This window comes from Equus asinus, chromosome 6 (assembly GCF_041296235.1).
Source record: "Equus asinus isolate D_3611 breed Donkey chromosome 6, EquAss-T2T_v2, whole genome shotgun sequence".
Classification (NCBI taxonomy): Eukaryota; Metazoa; Chordata; class Mammalia; order Perissodactyla; family Equidae; genus Equus; species Equus asinus.
Genome location: NC_091795.1, coordinates 39,398,912 through 39,424,086, shown reverse-complemented (window position 1 = coordinate 39,424,086; position 25,175 = coordinate 39,398,912). Strand labels below are relative to the sequence as shown.

General features: G+C 51.7%; 3 protein-coding genes across 10 annotated transcripts; 1 reads left to right on the top strand and 2 right to left on the bottom strand.

Moving 5' to 3' along the window:
- Window positions 1–20: 20 nt before the first annotated feature.
- On the bottom strand, window positions 21–3,035 carry AUP1 (AUP1 lipid droplet regulating VLDL assembly factor). 3 transcript variants are annotated; one of them, XR_011503920.1, is made up of 12 exons: window positions 2,902–3,035; window positions 2,685–2,822; window positions 2,455–2,605; window positions 2,112–2,296; window positions 1,779–1,851; window positions 1,610–1,683; window positions 1,301–1,367; window positions 1,097–1,199; window positions 845–964; window positions 613–728; window positions 308–491; window positions 21–198 (listed from the first exon to the last, which is right to left on the bottom strand). XR_011503920.1 is itself a non-coding variant. In XM_014829814.3 (12 exons), exons 1-12 carry the CDS (start codon window positions 2,949–2,951, stop codon window positions 162–164), a joined length of 1,233 nt encoding a protein of 410 aa, XP_014685300.2. In that variant the 5' UTR covers window positions 2,952–3,035; the 3' UTR covers window positions 21–161. The 3 variants fall into 3 exon arrangements, 1 of the variants encoding a protein (XP_014685300.2); XR_011503919.1 differs by having other exon boundaries at window positions 308–488; XM_014829814.3 differs by having other exon boundaries at window positions 308–426.
- A 196-nt stretch (window positions 3,036–3,231) lies between these two features.
- HTRA2 (HtrA serine peptidase 2) lies at window positions 3,232–6,244 on the top strand. 3 transcript variants are annotated; one of them, XM_014829811.3, is made up of 8 exons: window positions 3,232–3,832; window positions 3,937–4,141; window positions 4,231–4,425; window positions 4,668–4,700; window positions 4,918–5,023; window positions 5,141–5,210; window positions 5,862–5,957; window positions 6,065–6,244. In XM_014829811.3, exons 1-8 carry the CDS (start codon window positions 3,327–3,329, stop codon window positions 6,228–6,230), a joined length of 1,377 nt encoding a protein of 458 aa, XP_014685297.2. In that variant the 5' UTR covers window positions 3,232–3,326; the 3' UTR covers window positions 6,231–6,244. The 3 variants fall into 3 exon arrangements, with proteins under 3 accessions (XP_014685297.2, XP_014685298.2, XP_014685296.2); XM_014829812.3 differs by having other exon boundaries at window positions 3,237–3,832; window positions 4,951–5,023; XM_014829810.3 differs by having other exon boundaries at window positions 3,237–3,832; window positions 4,668–4,740; window positions 4,892–5,023.
- A 147-nt stretch (window positions 6,245–6,391) lies between these two features.
- Window positions 6,392–24,800, bottom strand: LOXL3 (lysyl oxidase like 3). Of its 4 annotated transcripts, XM_014829806.3 has the most exons (16): window positions 24,651–24,780; window positions 22,872–23,203; window positions 20,756–20,919; window positions 19,900–20,114; window positions 12,772–12,828; window positions 12,089–12,148; window positions 9,612–9,831; window positions 9,188–9,368; window positions 8,893–9,047; window positions 8,488–8,655; window positions 8,190–8,352; window positions 7,757–8,000; window positions 7,545–7,660; window positions 7,331–7,467; window positions 7,112–7,223; window positions 6,392–6,927 (listed from the first exon to the last, which is right to left on the bottom strand). In XM_014829806.3, exons 2-16 carry the CDS (start codon window positions 23,182–23,184, stop codon window positions 6,854–6,856), a joined length of 2,379 nt encoding a protein of 792 aa, XP_014685292.1. In that variant the 5' UTR covers window positions 23,185–23,203; window positions 24,651–24,780; the 3' UTR covers window positions 6,392–6,853. The 4 variants fall into 4 exon arrangements, with proteins under 4 accessions (XP_014685292.1, XP_014685294.1, XP_014685295.1 ...); XM_014829808.3 differs by lacking the exon at window positions 12,089–12,148; XM_014829809.3 differs by lacking the exons at window positions 12,089–12,148; window positions 12,772–12,828 and having other exon boundaries at window positions 24,651–24,800.
- Window positions 24,801–25,175: the final 375 nt, after the last annotated feature.

Genomic DNA, 25,175 nt, shown 5'->3' with positions numbered 1-25,175 from the left:
CCAGAGAAGCAACAGAGACCTTGAGTGAAAACCCTGAATTTAATGTGACATTGGGGGGAGCCCCATCCCTCCCATTTTACCACCCACTCATCCGGCCTGTTGTGAGTTGGGTAAGGGCTGCCCCCAGTCTCCGGCCTGCGGCTCTGGGTGCCATCCTGTGCTCAGTCAGCCTCCTGGGCCTGTCTCTCTGTGAATCGCCTATGGGACACAGGGAGAAGACGTTGTGTGGACTTTGCCATATTAGCTCCATATTTAGCTCCCTTCTCCAACCTGCCCCTTCCTACCCATTGTCCTCTAAGCCCCTCACCTTCTCGCGTATTCATATAGTGCCTGCTTGCGCTCCTGTAGGCTCTCCTGCCGGGCCCAGGAGGACTTGGCAAATGTTAGGGCTGTGGGCTGAGGGGTCACCGGGCCAGAGCTGGGGAACTGAGGTGATCACAATGTCAGAGGGCTTGCGAAGTCATCATCATTAAACACGCATCGAATGCCTACTTTATAAGAGAGGCACTGTGCTAGGGTCTCAGGATTGAAAAAGAGATGTCAGGGCTTGGGAGTATGTAGATTGCCCCATCCCACCCCAAGTCTTGGACCTGACCATTTCCTTGGTCTCACCTTGGGGGCAGAGGCTGTGGAAAGGGACTGGGTCCCTTCAGTGATGTCTTCAGGCATGAAAGCTACAGCTCCCTCGAGTAGATTAGTGATAGTCAAGTCTACACAGCCAGTCCTGGCTGGGGAGAAGGGAAGAGAGGAAAGGGGAGTCTGTTTCTCTGCTCACCTTCTCCCCTCACCACCCACTGTTCCTTTCTGTGCCTGTCTTCTTGTGTGAGGCTACCCCTTCCCATACCCAGGTCTCTCTGGATGACACCCAGTGGCACATGGGGTAAAACCTCCTTGACTCTCTGAGCCAGAGCTGCCAGCTGCACATCAGGAGAAGGGCCAGGGGAGGGAGGGAAAGAAGGCTGGGCTGCAAAAAAGAAATCCAAAATATGGTGAGTGGAAAACTAAGAGGAAGGACAAGCTGACTAGTATAGGATAGGGAGAAAATTACAATAGGCTGGAAAAAACCCAAAAAACTTTGTGTACAGAGACCACACACCTGTCTGGGGGCGTGATCTTGGGTGTCTTTGTCGCTTCATGTGCTCTGCTTTGTCTGCTGGAGTGAGTCGTGTCCCTGTCTGGCCCAATTCTTTGGCCACCAGCTAGGCAGAATTGGAAGGTTGGAAGTGTCAAGGTCTCAAGCCTTCCTCTCCCTCTGCCTAAGGAAAGACCCCACCTCCACCCCGCCTGTGTACCCTACCACCTGTTGTACACGGAGCGCAAACTCCTCATTCCCCTCCCCCAGCTGGCGATGAACAGGACGGAGCCACCTGCAAAAAACAATCCAGGACCATGTTGGGGGCACCTGGGGCAGAAGCTGTCACCCTCTCCTCACTTTGATACTTTTCATGGAATAGTGGTGGTGAGGGTGGGGAGACAGTAAATACTTTGTATTGCCTCTGTGGTGGAACTTGATATTAAAAGATCTGCATATGGACTGGGCAGAGGCAACTACTTCCTTGACCTTGAGGTGAGTGTTTCCCAGCCACCATAAAGTGAGGACAGTTAATACCTTACTTGATACACCGTGAAAGGGACGAAAAGTGACCACAGCAATTCTGAGACCCAGGAAGCATCTGACACCGTCTGAGGGGAGGGCATGAAGTGAGGTCTAAGCCAGGGCCAGAAGTGGGAAACTTCCCCTCCAAGACCCAGAGATTCCCTGTCCAACACACACTCACCACAGAGACTAGGGGTCTCTGGACTCGCAGGGTAAGAGGTTGTACCACATCCTGGATAGAAAACGGCCAGGAACTAGAAAAAGGAAAAGAGGGTAGGGTGAGATTCCAGCCAGCCTAGGCAGCAGCTCACACCTGACTTAAAACAGGAACTGTCAAACTGTACAAGTAGATAAATTGAAAATAAAGAGATTCTGGAGAAAGAACTGAAAGAGGACCGGAGGGAAATGAACTAGGAATGGAGGGAGTAAGGCTGAAGAAGGTTGTGAAAACGCAAGGGCCCCCAAGCCTGACCACCAATCACCCAGTTGGAGACCGATACCTGTGCTCACCCACCTGAAGCGCAGGAGCCCCTCCCGGCCATTGGTGGCCTCTTCCTCAGGGAACAGCAGCAGAGGGGTGGGGGGAAGCCTCGTGGCAGCGCAGAATCTCTTGAGTGACTCCACCAACTCCCCCTGCCCATCCATCTCCATGAAGCCTCGAGACCAGCACACAAAGCTGGGAGGACTATTGAGCAGAGGCTGGAAACGGAGAGGAGACAAAGCAAGGAGAAAAGAATACTGAGAAGTGAGAAAAACTGACAGATGAGGTAGAGATGCAGGGCTAGGAGTAAGGCTCAGTATCTTGTGGTCCCCAAGGAACCACCCCGTGGCGCTATCGGCTTCGCCTCCCCACTCACAGTGCTACAGCTGGTGAGCAGGTTGACTATGTTGTGGTCGAAAGGTGTCACGTGGTTGGAAATGAGGACCCTGACGCGGTGATCCCGGAGTTCGGAGGCCTCCTGCCGGGCCACAAGCCCCAGCACCGCACACATGGTCCGCACCACGAACCTGGGGGGACAGGCAGCAGTGACTGCGCGGCCTCGGGGCGGGCCCAGCCCTGACCCTCCCCGAGCGCCCGGGTCGGCACCTGCGAAGGACGCTCTCTGGTAGTGCGCAGCTGACCAGGAAGACGTGGATCCCAAGAAAGAGGCGCAGGACGAGGAGGCAGAACCCGACGGGAGCGTAGAGCAGCAGCGCGAGGAGCAGGAAGCCGTCACCCGGGAGCCTGGGGGCGAGAGGCGGGGTGACCGGGCGCCGAAGGCGAGTGGACGCGAGAGCCGGCCTCTTCCCGCCAGGACTCTTACCGGTGCGAGTCAAAGAGCCGCTCCGGCCCCGGCGCCGGGGGAGGTTCCATCGCTAATGCTTCAGGGGTGTCGGACCACCGCCAGCGCCATCTTCGCGCCCCGCCGCAGGGGCTCTTGGGAAGGCGGAGTCTCAGGGCATCAACCCAGGGTGCCCGGACCCGAAATCCTGGGGCGCCCCGGAAGGGCTAGCGGTCCCAGCATGCCTTGCGGGCCCTTGGGCCACCTCACAACTTGCGTCCTGCCGGGACCACAATTCCCGGCATTCGCGGGGCGGGGGCGGAGCCGGCTCCTGGAATCCTGGGTTCTGGCGTGCACTTCTGGAGGACTTCAGGTACCGGCGTGCCCTGCGTCCCGCTGTCCGCCAGCTCGCGTCCAGGGCGCCGCCTCTGTGTAGGGCGGGCGAGGAAGCAGCTGAGGCGGAGCTGATGGCTGCACTGAGGGCGGGGCAGGGTGCAGGCTGGAGCCTACGGGGATGGCGGGCTTTGCGGGGGGTTCGCTGGGGGAAGGGACCCCTGTTGACCCCTGACCTCCGGGCCCTGCTGACGTCAGGAACTTCTGACCCTCGGGCCCGAGTGACTCATGGGACCCCCAGTCTCCAGGCCCGGTTGTCTGGGGGGGTCCCTGAACAACGGACATGTCTGACATCGGGGACTTCGGATTCCCGAGCACAGCTGACTGGGGGGAACCCAGATCCCCGGACGCGGGAGGACTCAGGGACCCCTGGAACCCGTCCTCGCGTGTGGCTGGCGGTGGCGCTGGGCGCCGGGGGGGCAGTCCTGTTGTTGTTGTGGGGCGGGGGTCGGGGTCCTCCGGCCGTCCTCGCCTCGGTCCTCGGCTCGCCGCCCACCTCTCCCCGGAGCCAGTACAACTTCATCGCAGACGTGGTGGAGAAGACGGCACCTGCCGTGGTTTATATCGAGATCTTGGGCCGGTAACGGTGGGGTAGACCAGGAGGCACGGAAGCCGCAGGCTAGAGGGCGGGGGGAGCAGGAGGGGTTTGAGCCCCCCCACATCCGTGCTTTCCCCCCATCCCAGGCACCCTTTCTCCGGCCGCGAAGTCCCTATCTCGAATGGCTCAGGATTCGTGGTGGCTGCCGACGGGCTCATCGTTACCAACGCCCATGTGGTGGCTGATCGGCGCCGAGTCCGTGTGAGGCTGCCTAGCGGCGACACGTATGAGGCTGTGGTCACAGCTGTGGATCCCGTAGCAGACATTGCCACGCTGAGGATTCAGACTAAGGTGGGCGTCTGGCCGGGCCCAGTCTGTTTGGGGCTGTGAATTTGCTCATATCGCCAGATGACAGCTTTCTTGTACCCATTCTCCCTTAGGAGCCTCTCCCCACACTGCCCCTGGGACGCTCAGCTGATGTCCGGCAAGGGGAGTTTGTTGTTGCCATGGGAAGTCCCTTTGCACTGCAGAACACAATCACATCTGGCATTGTCAGCTCGGCTCAGCGTCCAGCCAGAGACCTGGGCCTCCCCCAAACCAATGTGGAATACATCCAGACCGATGCAGCTATTGATGTGCGTCCTGATATGAGAGAAATGACAAACTGGGTTGGGGGAGCAGGGAGAGGATTTGTGGTGTAGGCACCAACCGTGATAGATGGTGGATGAGCTGATATACAGAGGTTGGGCTGCAAAAATGTGGCTACTCATTTATGGACTGGGAGAGACTTTGGAGAAATTGCCTACATCCTGGTTATGGTTATGCCCCCAGGCATAGAGTCCCTGAATCTCTTCCATATATTCTCCTTGTCGTGCAGTTTGGAAACTCTGGAGGTCCCCTGGTTAACCTGGTGAGTGGGACATCCTTCTTTCCAAGAATCCCTGCTCCAGGTCAGTGTGGAAGGGGTGGGTTTTCCCTAATTCAACGATGTTTGGTCAAGATTCTGAGCAGTCTCCCAGAATCCAATCAGATCTCCCCAACTCCCCATCGCTCCCTGATACTCTTCAGGTATCCCCATCTCCTCCTATTTGTCGGGGTTAGGGAATAGTGGGCTCTGTCCCCTGCAGGATGGGGAAGTGATTGGGGTGAATACCATGAAGGTCACAGCTGGAATCTCCTTTGCCATCCCTTCTGATCGCCTACGAGAGTTTCTGCATCGTGGAGAAAAGAAGAGTGAGTCTGGCTTAGGGGGAGGGGCATTCATTGGGCCTGGCTGGAGAAGGGTTTATTAGGAGAGGGAGGGGAAGGAAGGATATAGCCGGGTGGGGCTCATTTGTCCCTCTATCACAGATTCTTCTCTTGGAATCAGTGGGTCTCAGCGCCGCTACATTGGGGTGATGATGCTGACCCTGACTCCCAGGTATGAGCTTCAGTAGTGACCTGTAGGACCACCAGTGTACTCAGTTGTGGGCAACTTGGCAGTTCTGTAGAGCTTTGTTCTACTCTATCAATTCTCTCCTTATCTGAGGTGCCTCACATGTGGAGCTATCAGAAGAGCTGTCCTCTCTCGTCATCATGACTTTCTCACCCCCTCCAATTTGCACACCTGCACCAGATGGATTTCATCCCGTTACTCCATTAACCTGTGTTTAGGAGCCATTTTCCATTTGTCTCCAATTCTACCTTCCCACGTGCATATACTTTGTTACAGCCAACCTTATTTCCTACTCCCATGTTTTTATTTATGTTGTTCTTGTTTTTATAGTTAAATATCAGACCCGTCCTTCTAGGGGCAGCTTAAGTTTTACTCTCTCCTTAAAGCTTCTCTTAGGATTTTAGGATGACCTTACTGCTATTGATTTAACATTGTGTGTCATTTGGAATTAATTACCTTTTATATACATGTCCCACTTCCTAACTGCCAGAAGCAGAAAGTGAATTGCCTTTGTCTAGGGTACCTAGTGCATGCCCTGTCCATACAGCTGTCAGTGTGTTGATGAGAGATTTGAGGTGAATCCAAGATGAGGAGAGTGCCTCAGTCTGATTAACCAGGTAATCTGTGTCCTTTCAGCATTCTTGCTGAGCTACAGCTTCGAGAACCAAGCTTTCCTGATGTTCAGCATGGCGTGCTCATCCATAAAGTCATCCTGGACTCCCCTGCACACCGGTGAGGGACACACTGTACTGAGAGGTGGGGATGGGTGAGGTGTGCATGTGCCTTTGAACTGGGCTGGCTACTCCTTCCTTTCTGTCTTTCTTCGTCTTTCAACATAGGGCTGGTCTACGACCAGGTGATGTGATCTTGGCCATTGGGGAGCAGCTGGTACAAAATGCTGAAGATATTTATGAAGCTGTTCGAACCCAATCCCAGCTGGCAGTGCGGATCCGGCGGGGACCAGAAACATTGACCTTATATGTGACCCCTGAAGTCACAGAATGAATGGATCTGCAAGAGTCTGAGTCTCCTGCGCTGATTTCCACCTTGCTGTCCTGGGATAGGCTCTGACAGCACCTGGACAGAGAAGTAAATGAAGCAGTGGCGGGGGCAGGTCCCTTCAACCACCAGCACCAATCCCTGGGCTCTGAGGAATCACAAAAACACTTTTTATATAAAATAAAATTATACCTAGCAACATGTTATAGTAAAAAATGAGGGGAGAGGGGGCGTTGGTCTTTTCACCCACAAAAAGGCTAGAGGTAAAGCTATCCCCCTGCACTGAGGGGCGATACTGGAGCTGACCATCCTGAGCTCCCTATTTGAGAAAACGAGCCACTGCCATCTGTTGTTCTGGGCAGTTAATCAGGTGCTGCTCTTGGTGGCGTGCTCAGCTTGGTGCTGGAGCTGGGAGCAAAGATTCCCCATGCTTGGCCACAGATCAGACAGCTGGCCTAGGAAGGAGGGCGATAACTTCTGCTTGACAGTTCTACATCCACAGCGCACGCTGGATGAGTACGTGGGCCTGCTGATGTCAGGGGTTCCTTGGTAAGCTCCTGAGGTAATGGCAGCCTCACACCCCTGCCACGAGGGGCCAGTGGTGGTTTGCAGAGGAGGGTGGCAGCACCTTAGATGATCTGGTTGCTGGTCTGGCCAGGGTAGCGCTCAAACTTCCTGTTGGCTTCTTCACTCAAGGCATCACCTGTAAGGTGAACGGGTGGTTTGGGCAGGAAAACAGACCGACTGTGGGGAAGGGTGGGTAGAAATGGAGTGGCTGGGAGACTGAGAGGTGGGTGGGAAGACTTGGAAACCACATAGGGAGAAGTGAATGAAGGCCTTTCCCTCCCATCCCTGAGTCTTTCTGGGCTGCTCTTCCCACCAAATACCAATGTGGCAGTTGTGCACCCAGATGCGATGTCCATCATATTTGCAGTTACATTTCATTGCATTGTTGGTGAAGTCACTCTCTGCTACTTCAAAATTGGGGTTGATGACCACCTGTGAGTGGGAGAAAGGCAACTTAACCCGCTGCAGTCCTCAGATCCAAAGTCTCTTTAATAAACACTCCTCCCACTTGCCAGCTGGAAATCTCAGACCCCAGGCACCTGCAGGATGTAGTTTCCTGGCTTCACATCTGTAATGTCGATCCACTGACAGTCGATGTCATGCCGGTAGAGATCCCAGCAACCCACAGTGATGCCCTGCTCTCCAAAGTTGGCACACTCATACCTCTTGGAGACATCTGAAGGGATTGGCATATGTCAGTATGAGGCCAGCGTAGGATGGAGATATTGTAGTCCATTCTAGGCTCCAACTCACCTTCCTGACACTCGGTGTCTTCTAGACAGAAACTAGCTTTGTGGCCCTCAGCCACCTTGGTGCCATTGGGGGTCAGGATGTCATAGTGAGTGAAGATGTCCATACTGTGGTAATGCCTGTGGAGACAAGCAACAAGGGCACCTGTTTCCTTCCCTGCCCTTGCAGGCTTGCCCCATCCCCAGTGGCCTTGCCTTTCTACTTTACCCTCTCACCCATGACACTCGTGCCACACCCAAGAGTGGCGCCCAGCCTTGGGTCTGAAGTCAGCTCGTCCCAGGTTGTGGATCTGGGAGGAGAATCGGAGCAGACGCCGGTGGCCGTAAGGCCAATTGGCTGAGCGGGCCGAGCGGGCCAGGCAGTTCTCTTCCGCAGCACAGTACAACATGTGCAAGGGCCGGTCTTCGATGTAGGCTGTCTCTTGCACCAGTGCTGAGTGCAGCAGCAGATCAGATGCAGCTGCACCGAGGAAAGAAGGAGAGGGTTAGAAGTCACTGCTGAGGGGTAAGGACAGATGGGGTGCTTCTATCCCCTGTAGATTGTGTGAGGCTGGTTCCCCACAGGGAAGGAGTACCCCTCCAGATTACAGCTCTCTCTTTCCCTTCAAAGTGGGTGGCCCTGGCTTGCGTCACCCTACGCATCACTTACTCTCAGAGCAGATGACTCCAGCAGTGAAGTGGGTTCCTGTCCTCTTGCAGGCAATGTGGGTGCTGTGATGAGCACACTGGTCCAGGGACAGCTCAGTCCCTGTGCAGCGCACTCCACTCATCACCACTTCTGTTACATTCCCTGAGTCCCAGTACCAGGTCTCCTGGGGACATATGTAGGCATTTCTGTGAGGCCCCTCCATCCAGCCTTCTGGGTCATGTGACTCGTTTCCATAGTCCTCTGCCCCATCCCAGGCTTTGGAGGCAACATCATAGCTTCCCCTCTCCTTCCCACTCACCTGCAGGCCATGGTTGGCATAGCCCAGTCCAAGTTGCCTACAGGCCACCATGGCCTCCAGTGTCCCCCAGTCATCCCCACAGATGAGGCCCCAGCGAAGGGGACCAGGTCCCCCTATTTGTACTTCGACTCGCCCCTCATGTCGGCTGCGGCCCCCACTGAGTCGGATCTGTAGTGACACAGAATGGAAGCACTGGGGAAGCTTTTGGGGAGGGGTAGTGGGAGTCTGTAGCAGGCATGTGGCTGAAGGGTGATTCAGAGGTACATAAAGGGCTAGCAAGTGGTGGCATCAGGCGGGAGTTGCAGGATGGCATGGGCCTGGGGCAGTGGGGCCATAAGACTGCAGATCATGACCAGGACTGGATAGGATGAGAGATACCTGAACGAAGGTGGAAAGCAGACTGACCTTGGTGTCTACCCCAGTGTATGGCAGGTTGCATCGGACTCCAGCGTCTTGGCTATGGGAACAGTCCTCAGCTGTGATGTTCTTGTGGGGGCACTTCCAGAGAGAGGGTTCCTGTCCAGAGCATCGAACTTCACTCAAGTGTATGGCACCCATGCCTAGGATCAGAAGCCAAAGATTAGAAAGTTGTAACTGCACCTTCATTGTCTCCCCAGGGGTCTCCTTCTTCCCAAGGAATGTACCTCCCAGGAATGTGTACCTCCTCCTTCCCTCTCCCTCCCACCTCCATCTCCCTCACCCTGCCCCATGCGGGCACCACTCAGAGCCTCTCGAGCACTTCCGAAGCCCAGTTCCCGACACACCACGCTGGCTGCCAGCAGGTCCCACTTGCGATCACAGACTGTGCCCCATGTGCCAGCCTTCAGGACTTCCACCCGGCCCTCTCCAGGGTGGGACCCACCCTTTAGACGCACTCGGGCCTATAGAGGAGGGAGACATATCCAACAGCAGTGAATGGAAGCATCAGCCCAGAGAGGGCTAAATAGAATTGGGAGATGAATGAGATTCTGGTGGAGGGAGGAAGTGGTCTCAGGTCTGTGGCCCACCCCCTGGAAGGTTCCTCTATGTCCTCGTAGGTCAGGGCTGTGCTTAGTCAAGGGGGTGGCCAGGCTAGGGGGTTCTCCACCTGGGGTGGGGAAGGTCATAGTCACTGTCTCACACACCTCCCCCTGAGGCTTCGGTTGTTGTTGCTTCTTCTGGCCACTGGATGCTGCGTAGAGAGGGCCTGGCACACAGCTCACCACCGCAGGGGCCCCCCCAGGGCACCTGGCGGTATCATTGGCACGATAGAACTCCAAGGAGCAGAGGGAGAGGTGGGCCTCCGTGCCCACGCACGCCACCCCATGCAGACCAAAGGAGTGTTGCTGCCGCTGGGCCAGCAGCCTGGGGGGACAGGAGTGGGGTGCAGTAGGGTAAAACAATGCTCCTGCCTCTTTGCCCACAACCCTCCTCCCACTCTATGCCTCCACCATCCCCCAACCTTTCACAACCACTTTATCCCTTCTTCTTCCCCTCTTCTCTGCTTCGTTTCCTTCCAAAGAGACAAAGGGAATGGTGAGTTTCCAAGCTGAAAGAGCCTTGGTTCCCCAGACTGGAGGGTCCTTGGGGACCTTCTGTCGCAGAAGAACCCTATAGGAAGGACGGCTAGTCTTGCCCTGCCTGACAGAAACTTTGTTCCAAGTGGTTTCAGGCTGCTGGTCCTAATGGAGGCACAGGCTGAGGCTGCTGTGCAAAGAGAATGGGAAGCCAGAACTGCCGCGCTGGAAGAGATGGGCAGGAGGGAGTGGCTGACACAAACAGGAAGCCTCAACAGCCAGAGTGAGCAGATCTTGCTATTATGCTCTCACTAAAATAACTGAATGAGTCAGGATGCAAAGGAGTGGGTAAGTCTTGAGTCTAAATGGCTTCTCAGAGGCCAGAGAGGCTTCCAGGCCAGAGGCTCTGCAGGCCAGAATATGCAGGGCAGTTATGGTAAGAACAACCAGATGGTGGACACAGGAAAGACTGGGGCTAGCATATGTAGGAATGAAGTATAAATGCAAGACAGACAAAAGTTAGAGAAACCACCAACCAGAGAAGGAGGGTGAACATGAACAATAGAGTGGTAAAGAAGTCTCTAGACCTGAGCCGAGCTCTGAGTCTTCGGTGAGGTAGTCCATGCTTCTGCAAGTTAAATGTAAGAGAAAGAATGTTCCATAGTTACCTGAGCGGGAAAATGGGACTAAACTAGAGATGTTGAAACTTGGAAACGCCGCAGAGAGATGCTTGAGAGAACAAGGGGACTTGTTTATCCACACCAAAGGAATGAGAGATTGCAGTGAGGCATGTGACGAGAGAAGTAAATTCTTCCCAGAACATTTGGTTTGAGTCCAGAGAGGAAGGAACCAGAGAAGGCCTGGAACTGGTGGAGGGGGCCTGTGAGGCTGGTGTGGCAGTGAATTATTGCGGTAATGTGCCCCATCACTTGATGTCGAGGAAGGAAGAAATACGACGACTTGAAGCCATTGGCTACGAAACACTGAGAGGAGGAAAAGTTTATAAACACAACAGACAAAGGAAGCCTGGAGACTTTGCAGAATACCTTTGAAAGCTCAGGATAAGTGGATTCTGAAGCTCAAAGAGATCAGATACTCTTCCAAAGTCCTGTCTGGCTGAAAATGAAAGTCAAAGAGGCTATCACAGGAAAAAGACATCTCTATTCTCAACTCCCTCCTCCCATTTTCCCACAACTAACAAAATAAAAATGGCAGTGTGTACTTTAATGTGGGGGTCAGGGAAGGCCAGAGTATGGCCATGTTGGGCAAAGATGACCCTAAGCTAGAAGGCACTACAAGAATCCCCCCAAATTCCGAGCTCCTTTGAAGCCACCAGAGGGAGGAGCTGGGCAATGAGGGATACTGGGGGACTGCTGGGTGATCCCGGAACAAGCTGAAGAGAGGAGGGGACAATAGAAAGGGATGAATTCTCAGCACCTCAGCCACTGCTGAAGAAGTTATCAGGGAGACTTTTCATGTGCAAATGGCCTTGGCCTTTGAAAGCCTAGTGGGATGTAATCACTGGGATTGGAAGCTTTCCATTCCCCTTGGTTCTGAAGGAAGCCAGGTGGAAAATTAGGGAACAGGGAGCCTAATTGTGTCAACTTGGCCAGAAATGCAGGGACTGTCAATCTGACCCCATCCCCCGTAAAGATTCCAGAGGGGACTCTGAGTCTCACCTCCAAGCTAGTAGCACTTATTTTTAAAAATTAATCAAAGAAAGGTAGGATGGGAACCCTGGTCCCTTAGGCAAACTTAACTTATTCGGGGAGAGGCAAGCATGGGGTCTGAAGGACAAAAGTGCTAGAATATCTACTAGAATCCACTGGGGGAAAACTCAGCCTGTGGAACAAGGATAGTCAGGGGATGAACTTCCACTGAGATTTTCAGAAATCCTGTGACGGCATAATTCCCCAAGACCAACATAAGGGCGAGCCCTACTTGTCGATTCAGTGACTCATCTGAAAGATGGTTTGTAACAGCTGCGGCCGCTCCCCCACCTCTTGGTGGAGGCCTCTCTTGGGCCGCTGCCTGACCACAGCCTGAGTCCCCGACTCGTCCCTCGGTGCTCCCTCTCCTCTCCACCCAGCCTGAACTTTATTTACCTCTTGACTGGCCCCCTGCCCACTTGGGGTTTGGGTTTGAATTTAAGCTTGGTGATTGGTCTGAAAAAAGAAGAAAGAAGTTAGTGGAGGTAGCGGTTAGGGACCGGGCCCAGGAAAGGTAGAGGGCCATTTTTTTCTGTTTCTGGGAAGGAGCCTGTACGCAGACCGTGGGAAGGGATAAGGTGAAGGTGGCCAGATTTTCCACATACACTGACTGCCGCACACCACGGAACTGTGTTTTAGGAACTCATGCTGCTCTCTGGATTCAGCGACAGTGAGGAGCAATCTGGTTATGTCAATCCAGGTGGGTGAGGGGAGAGGAGATAAGAGGAGAGGAAAAGGGAGGAGAGAGAAGAGGGATGTGGGCGAATTAAGGTGAAGGGTGGCGGGAGGCGGGGAAGCATGCAGGTGGCTGAGGCTGGAGTCCAGGCTATTTGGGGGAAGTATGAGGATGAGGAGGATTCTCCTCAGCCATTCCTACATTATTTCGTCCAGTGCTTCCTAAGCTTGCCCCTCCCCACGCCTGCCTCCCCACCCCTTCCCCCTGGAATGGCCCTTTTCCAGTCACATGCCTAATTCATCAGCTTGGGTTCTGGGATGGACATGGATAGGCTGTCTTCCATCCATCCACCTCCTGAAGCCACAGGGGCGAGCAGGAGGTCCCGGGGCGCTTGCCCCATTACCTTCCAAGGGGCTTGGGGCGTCGGGCCGAGGCTTTGGCCGCTCGCTTCCTCAACTTTCTGTGAGGATAAGACAATAGCAGAGTCAGGATCAGTCTAGAACCAAGGGGGAAAGGCTGGTGCAGCTGGGACCGGGGGCCAGCTTTATTTTCCAACAGAAAAAAGGGTTCCTGATGGCAGGTTGTTATAACATCGGATACTCCCAAGGCTCTACCCTTCACAGCTGCGTGGCCTCATAAGCACTGACCAGGCGGGTAGGCTGCAGTGAAGTACATGGACTCAGGACGGATAGAGCCCCTATACCAGGACTTACAGAAATTAGGCTAAGGCAGATGGGGAATAAGGACTTTTGGGTCAATATTAGGGCTGATCTAAACCCGAGAGGAGGGCTAAGGGGAAGGGTGTAAGTAGAAGGGTGTTAGGATTGTTAGGATTGCTGGACTGAGCAAGCGAGAAGAGAGACCTGGCCTGGTCATGCCTAAGGAGGTTGACTGTGTCTTTTTTTCTTGGATGCTCCCTGGCTTCTGGCATTTCCAGGCCTGAGGCCAGTGGACAAGGACCAAGGCTGGATATCCAAGGAGGTTAACTTGGTTTGACTGAGGTGCATGAGGCCAGGCTGCTCAGGATGACAGCACCCTTCCTGCCCAAGTTAAATCCCATAGGTGTTAGTCATTCACAAACTGAGCTCATCTCCCAAATGTCCAGGGAACTAAGTTCTAAACCCTGATTTCTTTTTAATTGGCCTACATATTTGACCTATTTTATTCTTCAAGAGGTTGCCTCGAGTCTAATGTCTGGAACCTAGGTTAGTTTCTCCTCTCAGTCTCCCTTTGCTTTCAAAGACTTTATTTTGTCCCCTCTTTGTCCTGCCCAACTATGTATAGATGAATGCAGGCCCTGTCTATCTGTTCTTATAAGTTCATGGAATTACCTATCATCTTAGTTATCCTTTCTTTGTACGTGTTCCCGCTCTTCTGTTTCTCTGGAGGAGTCATGTTTGGATGTAGTATACTGTGTGGAGATGCACTTGGATCTTAATCTATGGATTTTAAGCTGAGCTGAAGCGGCTTGGTATTTCCTGCCCCGGCTTCTTCCTGAGAATGTACTTAGTTGGTCTTTTTGCGAAAACATCCAACATTCCTAGCAAAGAGTCTACAATAACACTCAGGTCCCTTTCCTGAGACATTACTAAGAATTTAGAACCTTTCATCATGTAAGTATAGTGTGAAACCTTTTCTTCAAATGTCTTTTTCTTAAACATGTGTAAAATGAAATATACTTGGCACTTTCTTTCACCAGTAACCCAGAGAGATCATCTTGATCTCCAGAGTAGTACTCAGAAAAATGTAGTATTACCTAGTAATGTATAAGTATCTCTTCTCTAAGTTATTTAAGGATTTTAGGTTTTTACATCATATTCTATATTATATGGCATTTATAATTACATATAAGGTGTGATATAGGTTATATTAAGGACCTGATACTTGTCTTGATTTACATTTCTTCATTCACAAATGTGCTTGTTTTCCCCATCATTTGTTCCTTCAACCATCAAACATAAAAACCTACCTACATCTGCACATCCTCTTCTCATTCCAACTCTCCCTTCTCTCAGGCCACTCCTCCTAAATGATTCTGAATTCCATCCTTTATGATCCTTTCTTTCCTTCTCAATTGAGAGGTTGCACACAGCTTCTTCTTCTCGATTGAATCCTTTTAAATATGTTCAAATCTCTCTCTCTCTCTCTCACACACGCACACACACACCCTCCACCCCACATCTCACCTCCTTTTCCCAGAAAACTTTTTCAAGAGTTGTCAACACTCACTATCCCTATATCTCCTTTACCCACTCATGCCTTAACCCAGTCTTTTCTGGTTTTCCCCACCCATCACACGGCAATGATAAATCCAGTAGACATTTTCTAGTCTCCATCTTACTGACCTCTTGGTAGCATCAGACACTGCTGTTCTCTCTCCCTCCTTGGCTCTCCTAACAGTACTAGCCTGGTCTGATTCCTAATTCTGGCTGCTCTTGCTTGGTCTTCTTTGCAGGCTCCTCCTCTACCTAGTCATTTAAATGTCTGGCACTCTGTCTAAGGCATTCTTCTCTTCTTACTCCATATTCTCTCTTTATATGTTCTCATTCACACCTAACCTTGTATATTCCATTGCCTTCTTGATATTTCTACTTGGATATCTTAAAGTTATCTAAAATATAATGCAGGTCCAAAAAATAAACTAATAATTCTTTCAGCAAAATCCCCTCCAGAAACTTATGAGTCAACCTTGATACTTCTCTCTTCTTTGGCTCCCAAAGTCAATCCATAACCCAGTCCTGTCAGTATTACTTCCTAAATCTCTCTCCATTCCACCCACTCTTGCTCTTCTTCAAAACATTCTCAGAAGTGCAGTCAAAGTGATCTTTTGGAGCCACAAACCTGATCATGTCCTCTCACACCGCATTAAAACACTTCAGTAGTTCCCATTACTTTTATCATAGACTCAAATCCTTAATATAGCCTGTAAGGTCTTCTATGATCTAGTGCCGAATTACCTCTCTCATCACCTCTGTGTTCTTAGCACCTTGCATGATGCTTGGCAAATAGTAGGAGTTCAATAAATATCTGTCAAACTGAAGTGAACTAGAAGAGTGACTTCTTAAACAGCACTTAAGCTCTTAGAACCTCAATTTCTTTGCCTGAAAAGGGGCAGTAAATGGTTCAATTATCTGTACATTCTTTCCCTCTTCTACAGTGCTACAACTTTCACATGTTCTAGGGCAGAATGACTAGACCAAGTTTAAAAATGATAAATACATCGCATTCTGATTTTCTCCTTCCCTAAATCTTTGTTTTTTTGCTGAGGAAGATACACCTTGAGCTAACATCTGCTGTCAATCTTCCTCTTTCTGTTTGTGAGCCACCAACATAGCATGGCCACTGACAGACAAGTGGTATAAGTCTACTTCTGGGAACGAAATATGGGCTACCAAAGTGGAGCACGCCAAACTTAACCACTAGGCCACCAGGGCTGGCCCCCATTCCCTAAATCTCACTGACTTCCTCTAAAAGCTAGAGGATGTATCTTCTTTCTCTATGGAAGGTAGAGTTATTTATAACTATCTTGCCTATCCTGTATAATTGAATTACCTATGAGAATGCTCTTGACCTGTGAAAGAAGATCTATATCATATTCCCATCACAGAATCTCCCAGGACTCCTGTAATCTCCTTCCCCACTAAGAATGACCTCTGTACTTAGTGGATCTCCTTCTCCAGCCTTCACACCCTAGACTCAGTAAGAGATACCAATATGTACGCAAATATTCCTGATCTCTGAAAATTACTTTAGGTTGTACATACCTAGGGACAATTCCTGGGTCTCAAACTCCCAAGGACGGCCCATTAACTTGAAGTCCAGAGATGCCTGATGGCACCATCCTTCTCTCGAACAGCTTCAGAAGCATTCTAGGTATCTCCTATTTTCTACATTGTATCAGTCATCTTACATCTGTTCATTCCCCTCCCTCTTTGCTGTCACCCTCCTAATCAGCTTCATTTTTCTAACAAATTCCTAACTAGTCTTACTGCATCTAGAACCTCCTCTTCCAATTCACTACTATTAGTCAAACTTTAAAAAATTCTGGCCTTATTTTATTACTGTCCCATACAAATACTTTTATTTTTGATTTTTCCATAAGATAAAGGTCAAAGTCTCGAACCTGGCATTAAAAGTGTTTCATTTTCTGGCATTACTTTATCCATTCACATCTTTCTATTTCTCAGTATAAACCTTCTACTCTAGTCAACTGTTTTTCAAAACATATCCTATTCATCCCCTGTGGGGGTCAACAATGACTTCCATGTTGCTAACTCCAGTGTTCGTTTCTCAGTTCTCCTGTTTCTAGACCCATCAGCAGGACTAACTCAGTTGATCTCTCTCCTGGAAGGACTTTACTTGGCTTCCAGTCCACCACTCTCACCTGGTTTTCTTTCTACCTCACCTCATTGTTTGCATTTTGCCTTATCTCCTGACCTCATAATGTTTAAGCTCCCCAAGGTTCAGTCCTTGGGCCTCTTTTTCTTCCCATTTACACTCACTCCCTTGGTGCTGCTGTTCAGTTACAGGACTTTAAGGACTTTTATTCAACTGAACTCGAGTCATGTACCCAATTGCCTATACAACATCACCATTTCAATGTCTTAAAGAACCCCAAATTTAACAGGTCCAAAAGCAAGTTCCTAATACACACCATCCCCTCTATCCTCCCACAAAACATGCTCCACCCACTGTCTTCCTTATCAAATGAGGCCAACTCCATACTTAGCTCAGGCCAAAAACCTTGGAATGATCCTTAATTCCTCTCCTCACACAGCACACTGAATCCATCAGCAAATCCTGTGGCTCTACCTGCAGTTATATACAGAAGTTAATCATTTCCCACCACTTTCACTGGTCACCACCACCTCTCACTTTCTTTACTTGGCTTTCAGGAAACAATAACCTCCTAACTAGTCGTTCTGCCTCCTTCATTCTATTGCATCCCTTACAGTCTATTCTTAACAAAGCATCCAAAATAATACTTAAAAAATGGAAATCAGATGTCACACCTTTGCTCAAAACCTTATCTCACACAGAGCGAAAGCCAAAGTCTCCCAGATGGCCCTGCATGATCTGCTCCCCATTCTTCCCTGTCGCCTCCCACATCACATCTCCTATCATTTTCTCCCTTGTTCATTCAGCTGGAGCCCCAGTGGTCTCCTGGAGCATGACAAGAATGCCTTCTCCCCTCCCCCACCACACACACACACACACACACACACACACACACACACTCATTTATGATTCCTTTTCCTGGAAATGCTCTTCTAGATTTCTGCATAGCTGGTGCCCTCATCTCCTTCAAATCTTTTCTCAAATGACACCTTCTCAAAAAAACTGCATATTTGAAACCGCAATCCCACTCCCACTTCATAACCCCTTTCCTGCTTAATTTTTATCTATTATACTCTTTGCCATCCTTACATTTTGTCATTTTACTTACTTATAGTTTCTGATTCTTCCTTAGTCCATGAGATCAATGATTTTTGTCCGCTTTGTTCACTGTTGAATCTCTAGTGTCTACAGCATTCCCTAACACACAGCAAGCACTCAGTGAATAAATACTGACTGAATAATCTCTACACCTATTCTCTTCACTTGAAATGCCTGCTATTTAAATAGTATTAATCTTTCAGAACCTGGTGTTTGGATTAGGGAAGATAAAGAACAAGCACAGAGAAAGAAAAAAGCCCCAAGATAGGTAACAGTAAAGGAGTACAGCACATAGCTGTTTTAAAACAGTTTGAGTCTCTAGACCTGAAAAAGCATATTCCTTGGGGCTGAGAGAACTTTCAGATGTGTCTCAGAGCCAAGGCAAGGAAAATCTGAGCAAGTATGGAAAAGACTGGAGGTTGGATAATGTATTGACTTTCAACAAGTGAAAAAGGATTCCTCAATCTACAGATAATATTCTAGAATAAGTTATTAGATGGAAAGTTTGTGAACACTGAGGAAAAAAATATGGTGATTCTTAGAAACCTAAAGGATTTCAGTAAAAATTAGCTCAAACTACCATGATTTCCTTTTTTGATGAGATTACTAAATTGGAAGACTGGGAAATAACTGTGAACACAGTATATCTGGATTTTAGCAAAGATTAACAAAATCCTCCATGATTTCGTTACAGACAAGATGGTGAAATGTTGGCTATGTCATTGAGTGTTTAGTTTGTTTCTAATTGGTTAAAAAAAAATTTCACAACTAATGATGTAAATCTGGAAGAAAGTTTTGTAAGAAGAGTTAAACTTTGGTTTTTAACATTTCAACAATTTTAACAGTCACTCTGATGAAGCCAGAAGGCATGGCTATAATGTCTATCCACCAGAGGAGTCTGTGAGGGATGATAAATGGAAAATAATGGCAGGATAACCTCATGGATCATCATGGCTTTTTAATGGTTTTTAAATGATGTATCAAACTAATTTAATAGGGTCAACTCAACACAGATCTGGGTTCAAACAGGCTGCTCCGTCAATATTGAGGATAAGGGAAGACTTGAATTGGTTTTAGGTGATTACAAGTCCAATATGAGCAGTGGGATGCTGCCTGAACAGAAGGCAACACAAAATCTAAGCACGCTTTAATCAAAGTTCAGCAATGCCCTGATCAGACCCTCTGTGAAATCCCATGCCCAGTGGGAGGTCACCTAGATGCCAAGAGGTCTCGCTGCAAAACTGATGTAAGGAAGAGCTGAAAAGAAGTAAGCATTTTTAGCCTGCAAAATAGATTAGACACTGTAAAGATTTCTAAATTTCTCAAAATGACCAAATTAGATGCTCCAGGGAAGCGAGACGCTGTGGGCACAGAGCTGTTCACCAATGATTCGTTACTTTCGAAGCTGGCGTGCACCAGGGCTCCAGGGCAGAGGGAGATGCCTGGCGCCTCGGCCTAAGGATATTCTGGAACACGTGCCTGGGAGGCCCAGGCTAGCGCACTCACAGACGCGCCCCCTGGGCGGCCTGGACCGAGGGCAGGCCCGGCCTCTCCCGGCGCCCTCCGACCCTCAGGAATTGGTCCTCCGGCGGGGGGACACAGCCCCGCGGGCGCCCCGGGCCTGTCGCCGTCTCAGCCTCCGGGCGCCGCCTCCGCAGGGCGCGGCCTCGCGCTCTCCAGGCTCCGACCCGCGGGTTCCCGGGCCGAGCCGGCGCCTGACCTTACCCGTCACCGCCCGCGGGACCGCCGGGTACTGGGCGTGGCCTCGCGAGACCGGCGCGCGCCCCTGGCGCGGAGACGCTGCGTGCCGGCCGATGGCGTCAGGGCCCGGGCCCGCGACTCGCGGCCGCTCGCTCCGCCCCGGCTCCGGACATGGGAGAGCCGGAGCTTCACGGGTCCCACTGCAGACCCGCCTTGGGGGCCCTTCACGGTCCCACGAGATTTCTCACCTCTCTGGCTTCGCAGGGCCTCCATCCTTCCCCGCATTCCCGAGCCCCGGGCTCCCAGCGCCCAGCCCCTCTCAACAGCATTCCTGACCCAGCAGCCCTCAGCCCAGGCCGCTCCGCCCGCCCGCCCGGCGCCCGCATCCCTTCACCTGTAGAAGGCCGTGTTGACCCTCTTTTCGCTAGGGAAGCCTAGCATCCCGCAGACCACGTGGCTGTTGTGGGCGCTCCAGCCTTTGTCGCACACTTGCGACCAGCCGTCGGGAAGCCGGACTTCCACCAGTCCCTCAGTCACGGGCAGCGGCCGCCTGCCTCGCCCGACGGCTGCTCGGAGTCGCACCTCCTCCACTTGCAGGTTATGCTCTACCTGGGGAAGGACCACAAGCAGAGGAAGGAATTCCAGTAGCACCTGTCATGTGCCTTGCCACCCTGGAGGACCCCTGTTCGAGTGTGCTTGCTGCCAGCCCGATGGCGAGATGGGGCGAGGCAGGGCTGAGGGGCCTGCCTGCCGTCTGCGGGGTGCGGACTGCGGTGTGGGCGCGTGCGGAGTCTGCGGCAGCCCGGAGCGTGGAAGGCCGTGCTGTGCTCTGAGAAACGCTTTAGGGTGCTGAGGAAGGAGCACCTAACCCTGCCTGGAGCATGAAGGGGAACTTCACAGAGGAAGCGGCATGGAAGGAGGAGACAAAGGAAGAAGGGAGATGTTCCAGGACAGCAGAAACATCTGAGGGCAGGATGCCCTGGGGACCAGGGATGAGTTGGAGAGGCTCATGCCAGGTTTAGTAACTTGCTAAAACAAACCTGGACTTTACAGTGTCTAGGAGCTCTGTCATTCCTCCTGTCTCCCCCTGCCCCTCCCCGCCAGCCTCCCATCAACCCAAATTATCCCATGAAGCATATGAGGTCCCCCACCTTCTAGTTATCTCCTCTAACTACATATAGCCACCCTACAGCCTTCTTTGTCTGGCCATCCTGGGTGGGGGGGTGTGTGTGTGTGTGTGAACTGCAGACCTCGATGACATTGAAATCCGAGAAGCCGGGGAGGCGCTGGTCCTTGCAGATGACCCCGGCATCCTCATCGTGGGTACAGTCACTGTTCCCCCAGCCCCGTGAGGCACATTCAGTCACACTCTTTTCAGTCCCACTGCAGCTCAGGTTGTCCAGCCAGATGCGGCCTGTGGAGGGGGAGATGAGGGGACAGAACAGCTTGGGGAGGTAGGATGGGAGGAATGATGGGGATGTTGGGGAGAGTGAGCATCGAGGCTTTGCACCTGGCCATGATGATCCCATTTTTTTGTGGTAAGATAATGGGTGGGGAAGAGACAGGGGACCCTGGAAGGGAATAGGAAAGGGGGCATAGCATTGATGGAGGGTTAGTGGTGATCTGGGGATACTCATGAATCATGGGGATACTAAAAAATCAGGAGTCAACACTGGGGGCTGGCCCAGTGGCCTAGTGGTTAAGTTCATAAGCTCTGCTTTGGTGGCCTGGGGTTCACTGGTTCAGACCCTGGGTGCAGACCTACACACCACTCATCAAGCCATGCTGTGGTGGTGTCCCACATAGAAGAACTAAAAGGACTTACAACTAGGATATACAACTAGGTACTGGGGCTTTGGGGAGAGAGAAAAAAAAGAGGAAGATTGGCAACAGATGTTAGCTCAGGGCCAATCTTCCTCAACAAAAAGCATTAAAAAAATAAAAGGAGAGTCAACAGTGAAGTTCTGATCAGTGCTTCCCCATTCAATGATAGCTACAATTAATCAAGTACCTACTGTGTGTTAGGCACTCTGCCATAGTATGTCCATACATGATCATTCTTAGAGCTGCGAGGAGGTATTATCAGCATTTTATATAAAGAAATTGGGGTTCAGAGAAGTAGCTTGCCTAAGACCACACAGCTAGTGCATGGGGGCTTAGGAGTGTGAGCCATTTGTGAGACTTGGAAATCTAAGATCCTTTCACCTCAGCCTCACATTCTCCCATGTGCCCGCCCTGTCTGTGCTGCCACGTTACCCCTTGTCCTTCTCTTGCCTAGACCATACTGAAATGAATAGCACTGACTTCCTCTCAGAATTGGGTGGACCCTCAAAGGTTATTTGTCCCAGACAATGTGCAGGGACCCCTCATGCATATCCTGACAGGACCTACCCAGCTGCTGCTGGGAGACCTACCTTTTGCCTCACTAGGTCATTGGAACCATCACAAAGTCCTTGTGACTCTTTATGATTTTCTCCCACCAGGTCTAATTCAGTCCTTTGATGCCATCCAGAAAAATCCCTCAGCCAAAGGACTGTCCTCATATTTGAAGACAACCATCATGTAATTGCTATCCAAAGCTGTTTTTTTCATGCCAAACATCCTTGTTTCTTCAGCTAGTCCTCCTTGAAACTTGGCTTCTAATCTTTCACCTCCGGGCAGCTTTCCTCTGAAAGTATTTCCGTTTTCTACTCTCTCTCTTAAAATACGGCATCTACAAGCGCCACTTTATTCCAGAATTGGTCTAGCCAGTGGGAATTGGGGAATCAATTACAGACTGCACCATCTTCTGTCCATCAATCCCCTTGTGGGCTCAGATGGTGCAAGCACCCCCAGGTCTCAGTTAGAGTTGCTCCTAAACCCCTACTACTCACATCCATACCTGTCCTAGAGTTTATACTTGCCCTTAGTCAGTTCCAGCTTGTTGGTTTCAGCTCTGGCCAATAATCTGATTTTGTCAGCTGCAGTATGTGATCCCTTCTGGCTTTGGGACATCCAGACATCATTTACCTGCTCTCAGCTTCCCATGAAATCAACCAGCTATAGTTTAACCATAAAGGGCTCCCCTGCATCAGGGCTGTCCTTGCACGTGGCTTTGTAGAATCATACTTTTACAGCAGAAAGGACCTTAGAGATCATTTAGTCATTTTGCACATGAGGCATCTGAGGCTCACAGAAGGCACTGACCAGCCTAAGGGTGCACAGCTCTGAGAGGTGACTATGTTGGTTGGTTTGTCACTCATGGGTTTACTTGACACTGGCTGTTCTTGGTGTCTTGTGTATCTATGGCTGTGCCATCCTGGTGTTCCCTCTTCCTATACTTAGGAATCTAGGCAATACCTAGGCTGTGCCTGGAGCATTGCTCACCTGTTCCAGGACCATATTTGGCACTGTGGGTCCAACCTGTGGCCTCTGTGAAGCCCAGCTCCCGGCAGAGGACGTGGGCAGCCTGCAGCGTGAAGTCGTCATCGCAGATGGTGCCCCATTCCCCAGCTCGCTCTATCTCCACACGGCCCTCGAAGGGCTTCCTGGGGAAGCCGGCCAGCCGGAACCTCAGCCCCTGGCTTTCAGCCCTCTTCTCAGGGGCCGTGGATGGGGACGGAGATCCCAGGCACGAGCTGCACAGCAGGCACAGCAACAGCCCCCACAGGCTCCACTGCCAGACACTGACAGGTTGCATGGCAGGGAAGGTCTGGGTGCTCCAGAGAGAGAGAGGGAGAGAGAAACTGAGACTGAGCCAGGCCCGGGTCTGAGAGAGAGAGGTCATGAGAGGAAAAGAGACACTAAGTAAGCCCAGAGATAGAGACATAGTGCGAGAGAAAGAGAGGGACCCAGGGACTGAGAGAGACAGTGACACATTAAATACGTTAACATTAAATACATCAGAAACACAAAGAGGCGCAGACTGAGACCCAGCTGGGATGGATGGAGAGAGAGACAGACAGACAGAGACAGAGATAGAGAGAGAGGCTCTCCCTCTGTTTTGTAAAGAGTGAAACTCTCACTATTAGTTGTTATACTTCCTAGTGTCTTTCCCTGGTTCTGCCGTCATCACCTCCATTACCCTCACTCACTGATTTAAGAGACCCAGAGATCAAAAGACAGTGATTAGAGAGCAAGAGTCAGAGGAGGGTCAAGATAAAGAGATACTGAGCAAGAGACACACAGAGAGGAAGACCCAGACAGAGAGGATGTAAGAGGAAGGGAAACTGTGGGACTGAAAGAGGACCAAAGAGAAAGAGACAGTGGAGAGAGAGACAATGTTGAAGATGGATAGAAGGTGATTGGGAGAGAGCCAGGCAAACAGAACTGGGGAGAAACGGAGAGAGACAGGCAACAGGTGAGGAGGACAGGGGCGGACAGGAGCTAAGGAGCAGAGGTGGGAGGGACCCAGATGACCCCATTAAGCTAGTCAGACAGGGATAGATAGCTACTGATTGTGGAGAAAGGCAGGCAAGGGAGTCTTAGGAGACCCTTGGCTCTCCCATCCCCTGAATGGGAGCCAAGCCCAGAGTCCTATCTGGGCAGATTCCAAGGCAGAGAGGGCAGGGATCAGAATGCATGCGGAACCCACTGCACACTCTACCCAGCACACAGGCTCTCACATGCCCTGGAGGGTCAAGGGGCCCAGGAGGGCCAGGCCTCAAGCTGGGGGGGGGAGTGGGGAGTTGTCCAAGCCTCCCGCCAACACTGCCATCGCTGTCACCGGGCAACCGGAGGCCAGGGCTCCAATCGGCTCCTCAGCCAAGGCCTTCCCTCTGTCTGGGGCTGAGAACAGCCTCTTTACAGCGAGGCTGTCCCCCCTACTCCCAACATGCTTCCCCCAACTCAGACAAACAACCCAACAGGACAGCTTTGTTCTGGAGACATTGTGACTCAGGGGCCCAGAGGTGGGGCCTCACAGAGGAGCCCCAAGCCCGATGGTCCTCCTGGCTGCCCTATTTGGAACACTTTACAGCACCCCCACTCCCCAAATATTGCTTCCTCTCTCCACTCTTCTTGTACCTCTCTCTTGACAATAATAAAACCCTCAGCTGGTTGGCTTTCCCTCGACTCCATCCTACATCACTCTTTTTCCCTGGTCCCTCCACCATCCTCTCCATCCGCAACTCCCCTTCCTCCTGCCGGCAGCGCGACTCCCCCTACCTTTGGCTGAGCGGGGCCCTAGGGGCTGGGAGAAGAATGCCGGTCCTGGAGATCAGTCCTAGGACTTCCAAAAAAAAGTGCTCGGCCAGGGGAGGCTGGACCCCCCCCCCCTCTCTTTTCGTCCCTCCCACGTCCCCTTGAGCCCTCCCACATTCCGCCTTCTCCCTTGATTGCTCCCTGGCCAGTTCCCTCCTCTTCTCCTCTTGGTCCTCCCCTCCCCGGTGGAGCTGGCCGCCGCGCTCCACCTCCCCCCGCGCCCCCCGCCCCGACCCTCCCGGCGTGCTCAATGAAGCTTTCTTTTCCCGCGGGTTGGAGGCCCGGCAGCTGCGGTCAGGAACCTGGACACGCAAGAGGCCACCGGGCCGCGAACCGGCCCGGGCAGCGGCCCCTGCGGCGGCTGGAGGCCGCGACTCGGCTCCGGGCTCCGGGCAGCCTTCCAGTCCCCAGCCCCTAGCCCTTCCCCCACGGCCCCGGGTCTGCGAAGTATAAACAGCCCAACTCCGGCCGGGCTGGGGGCGGGTCCGG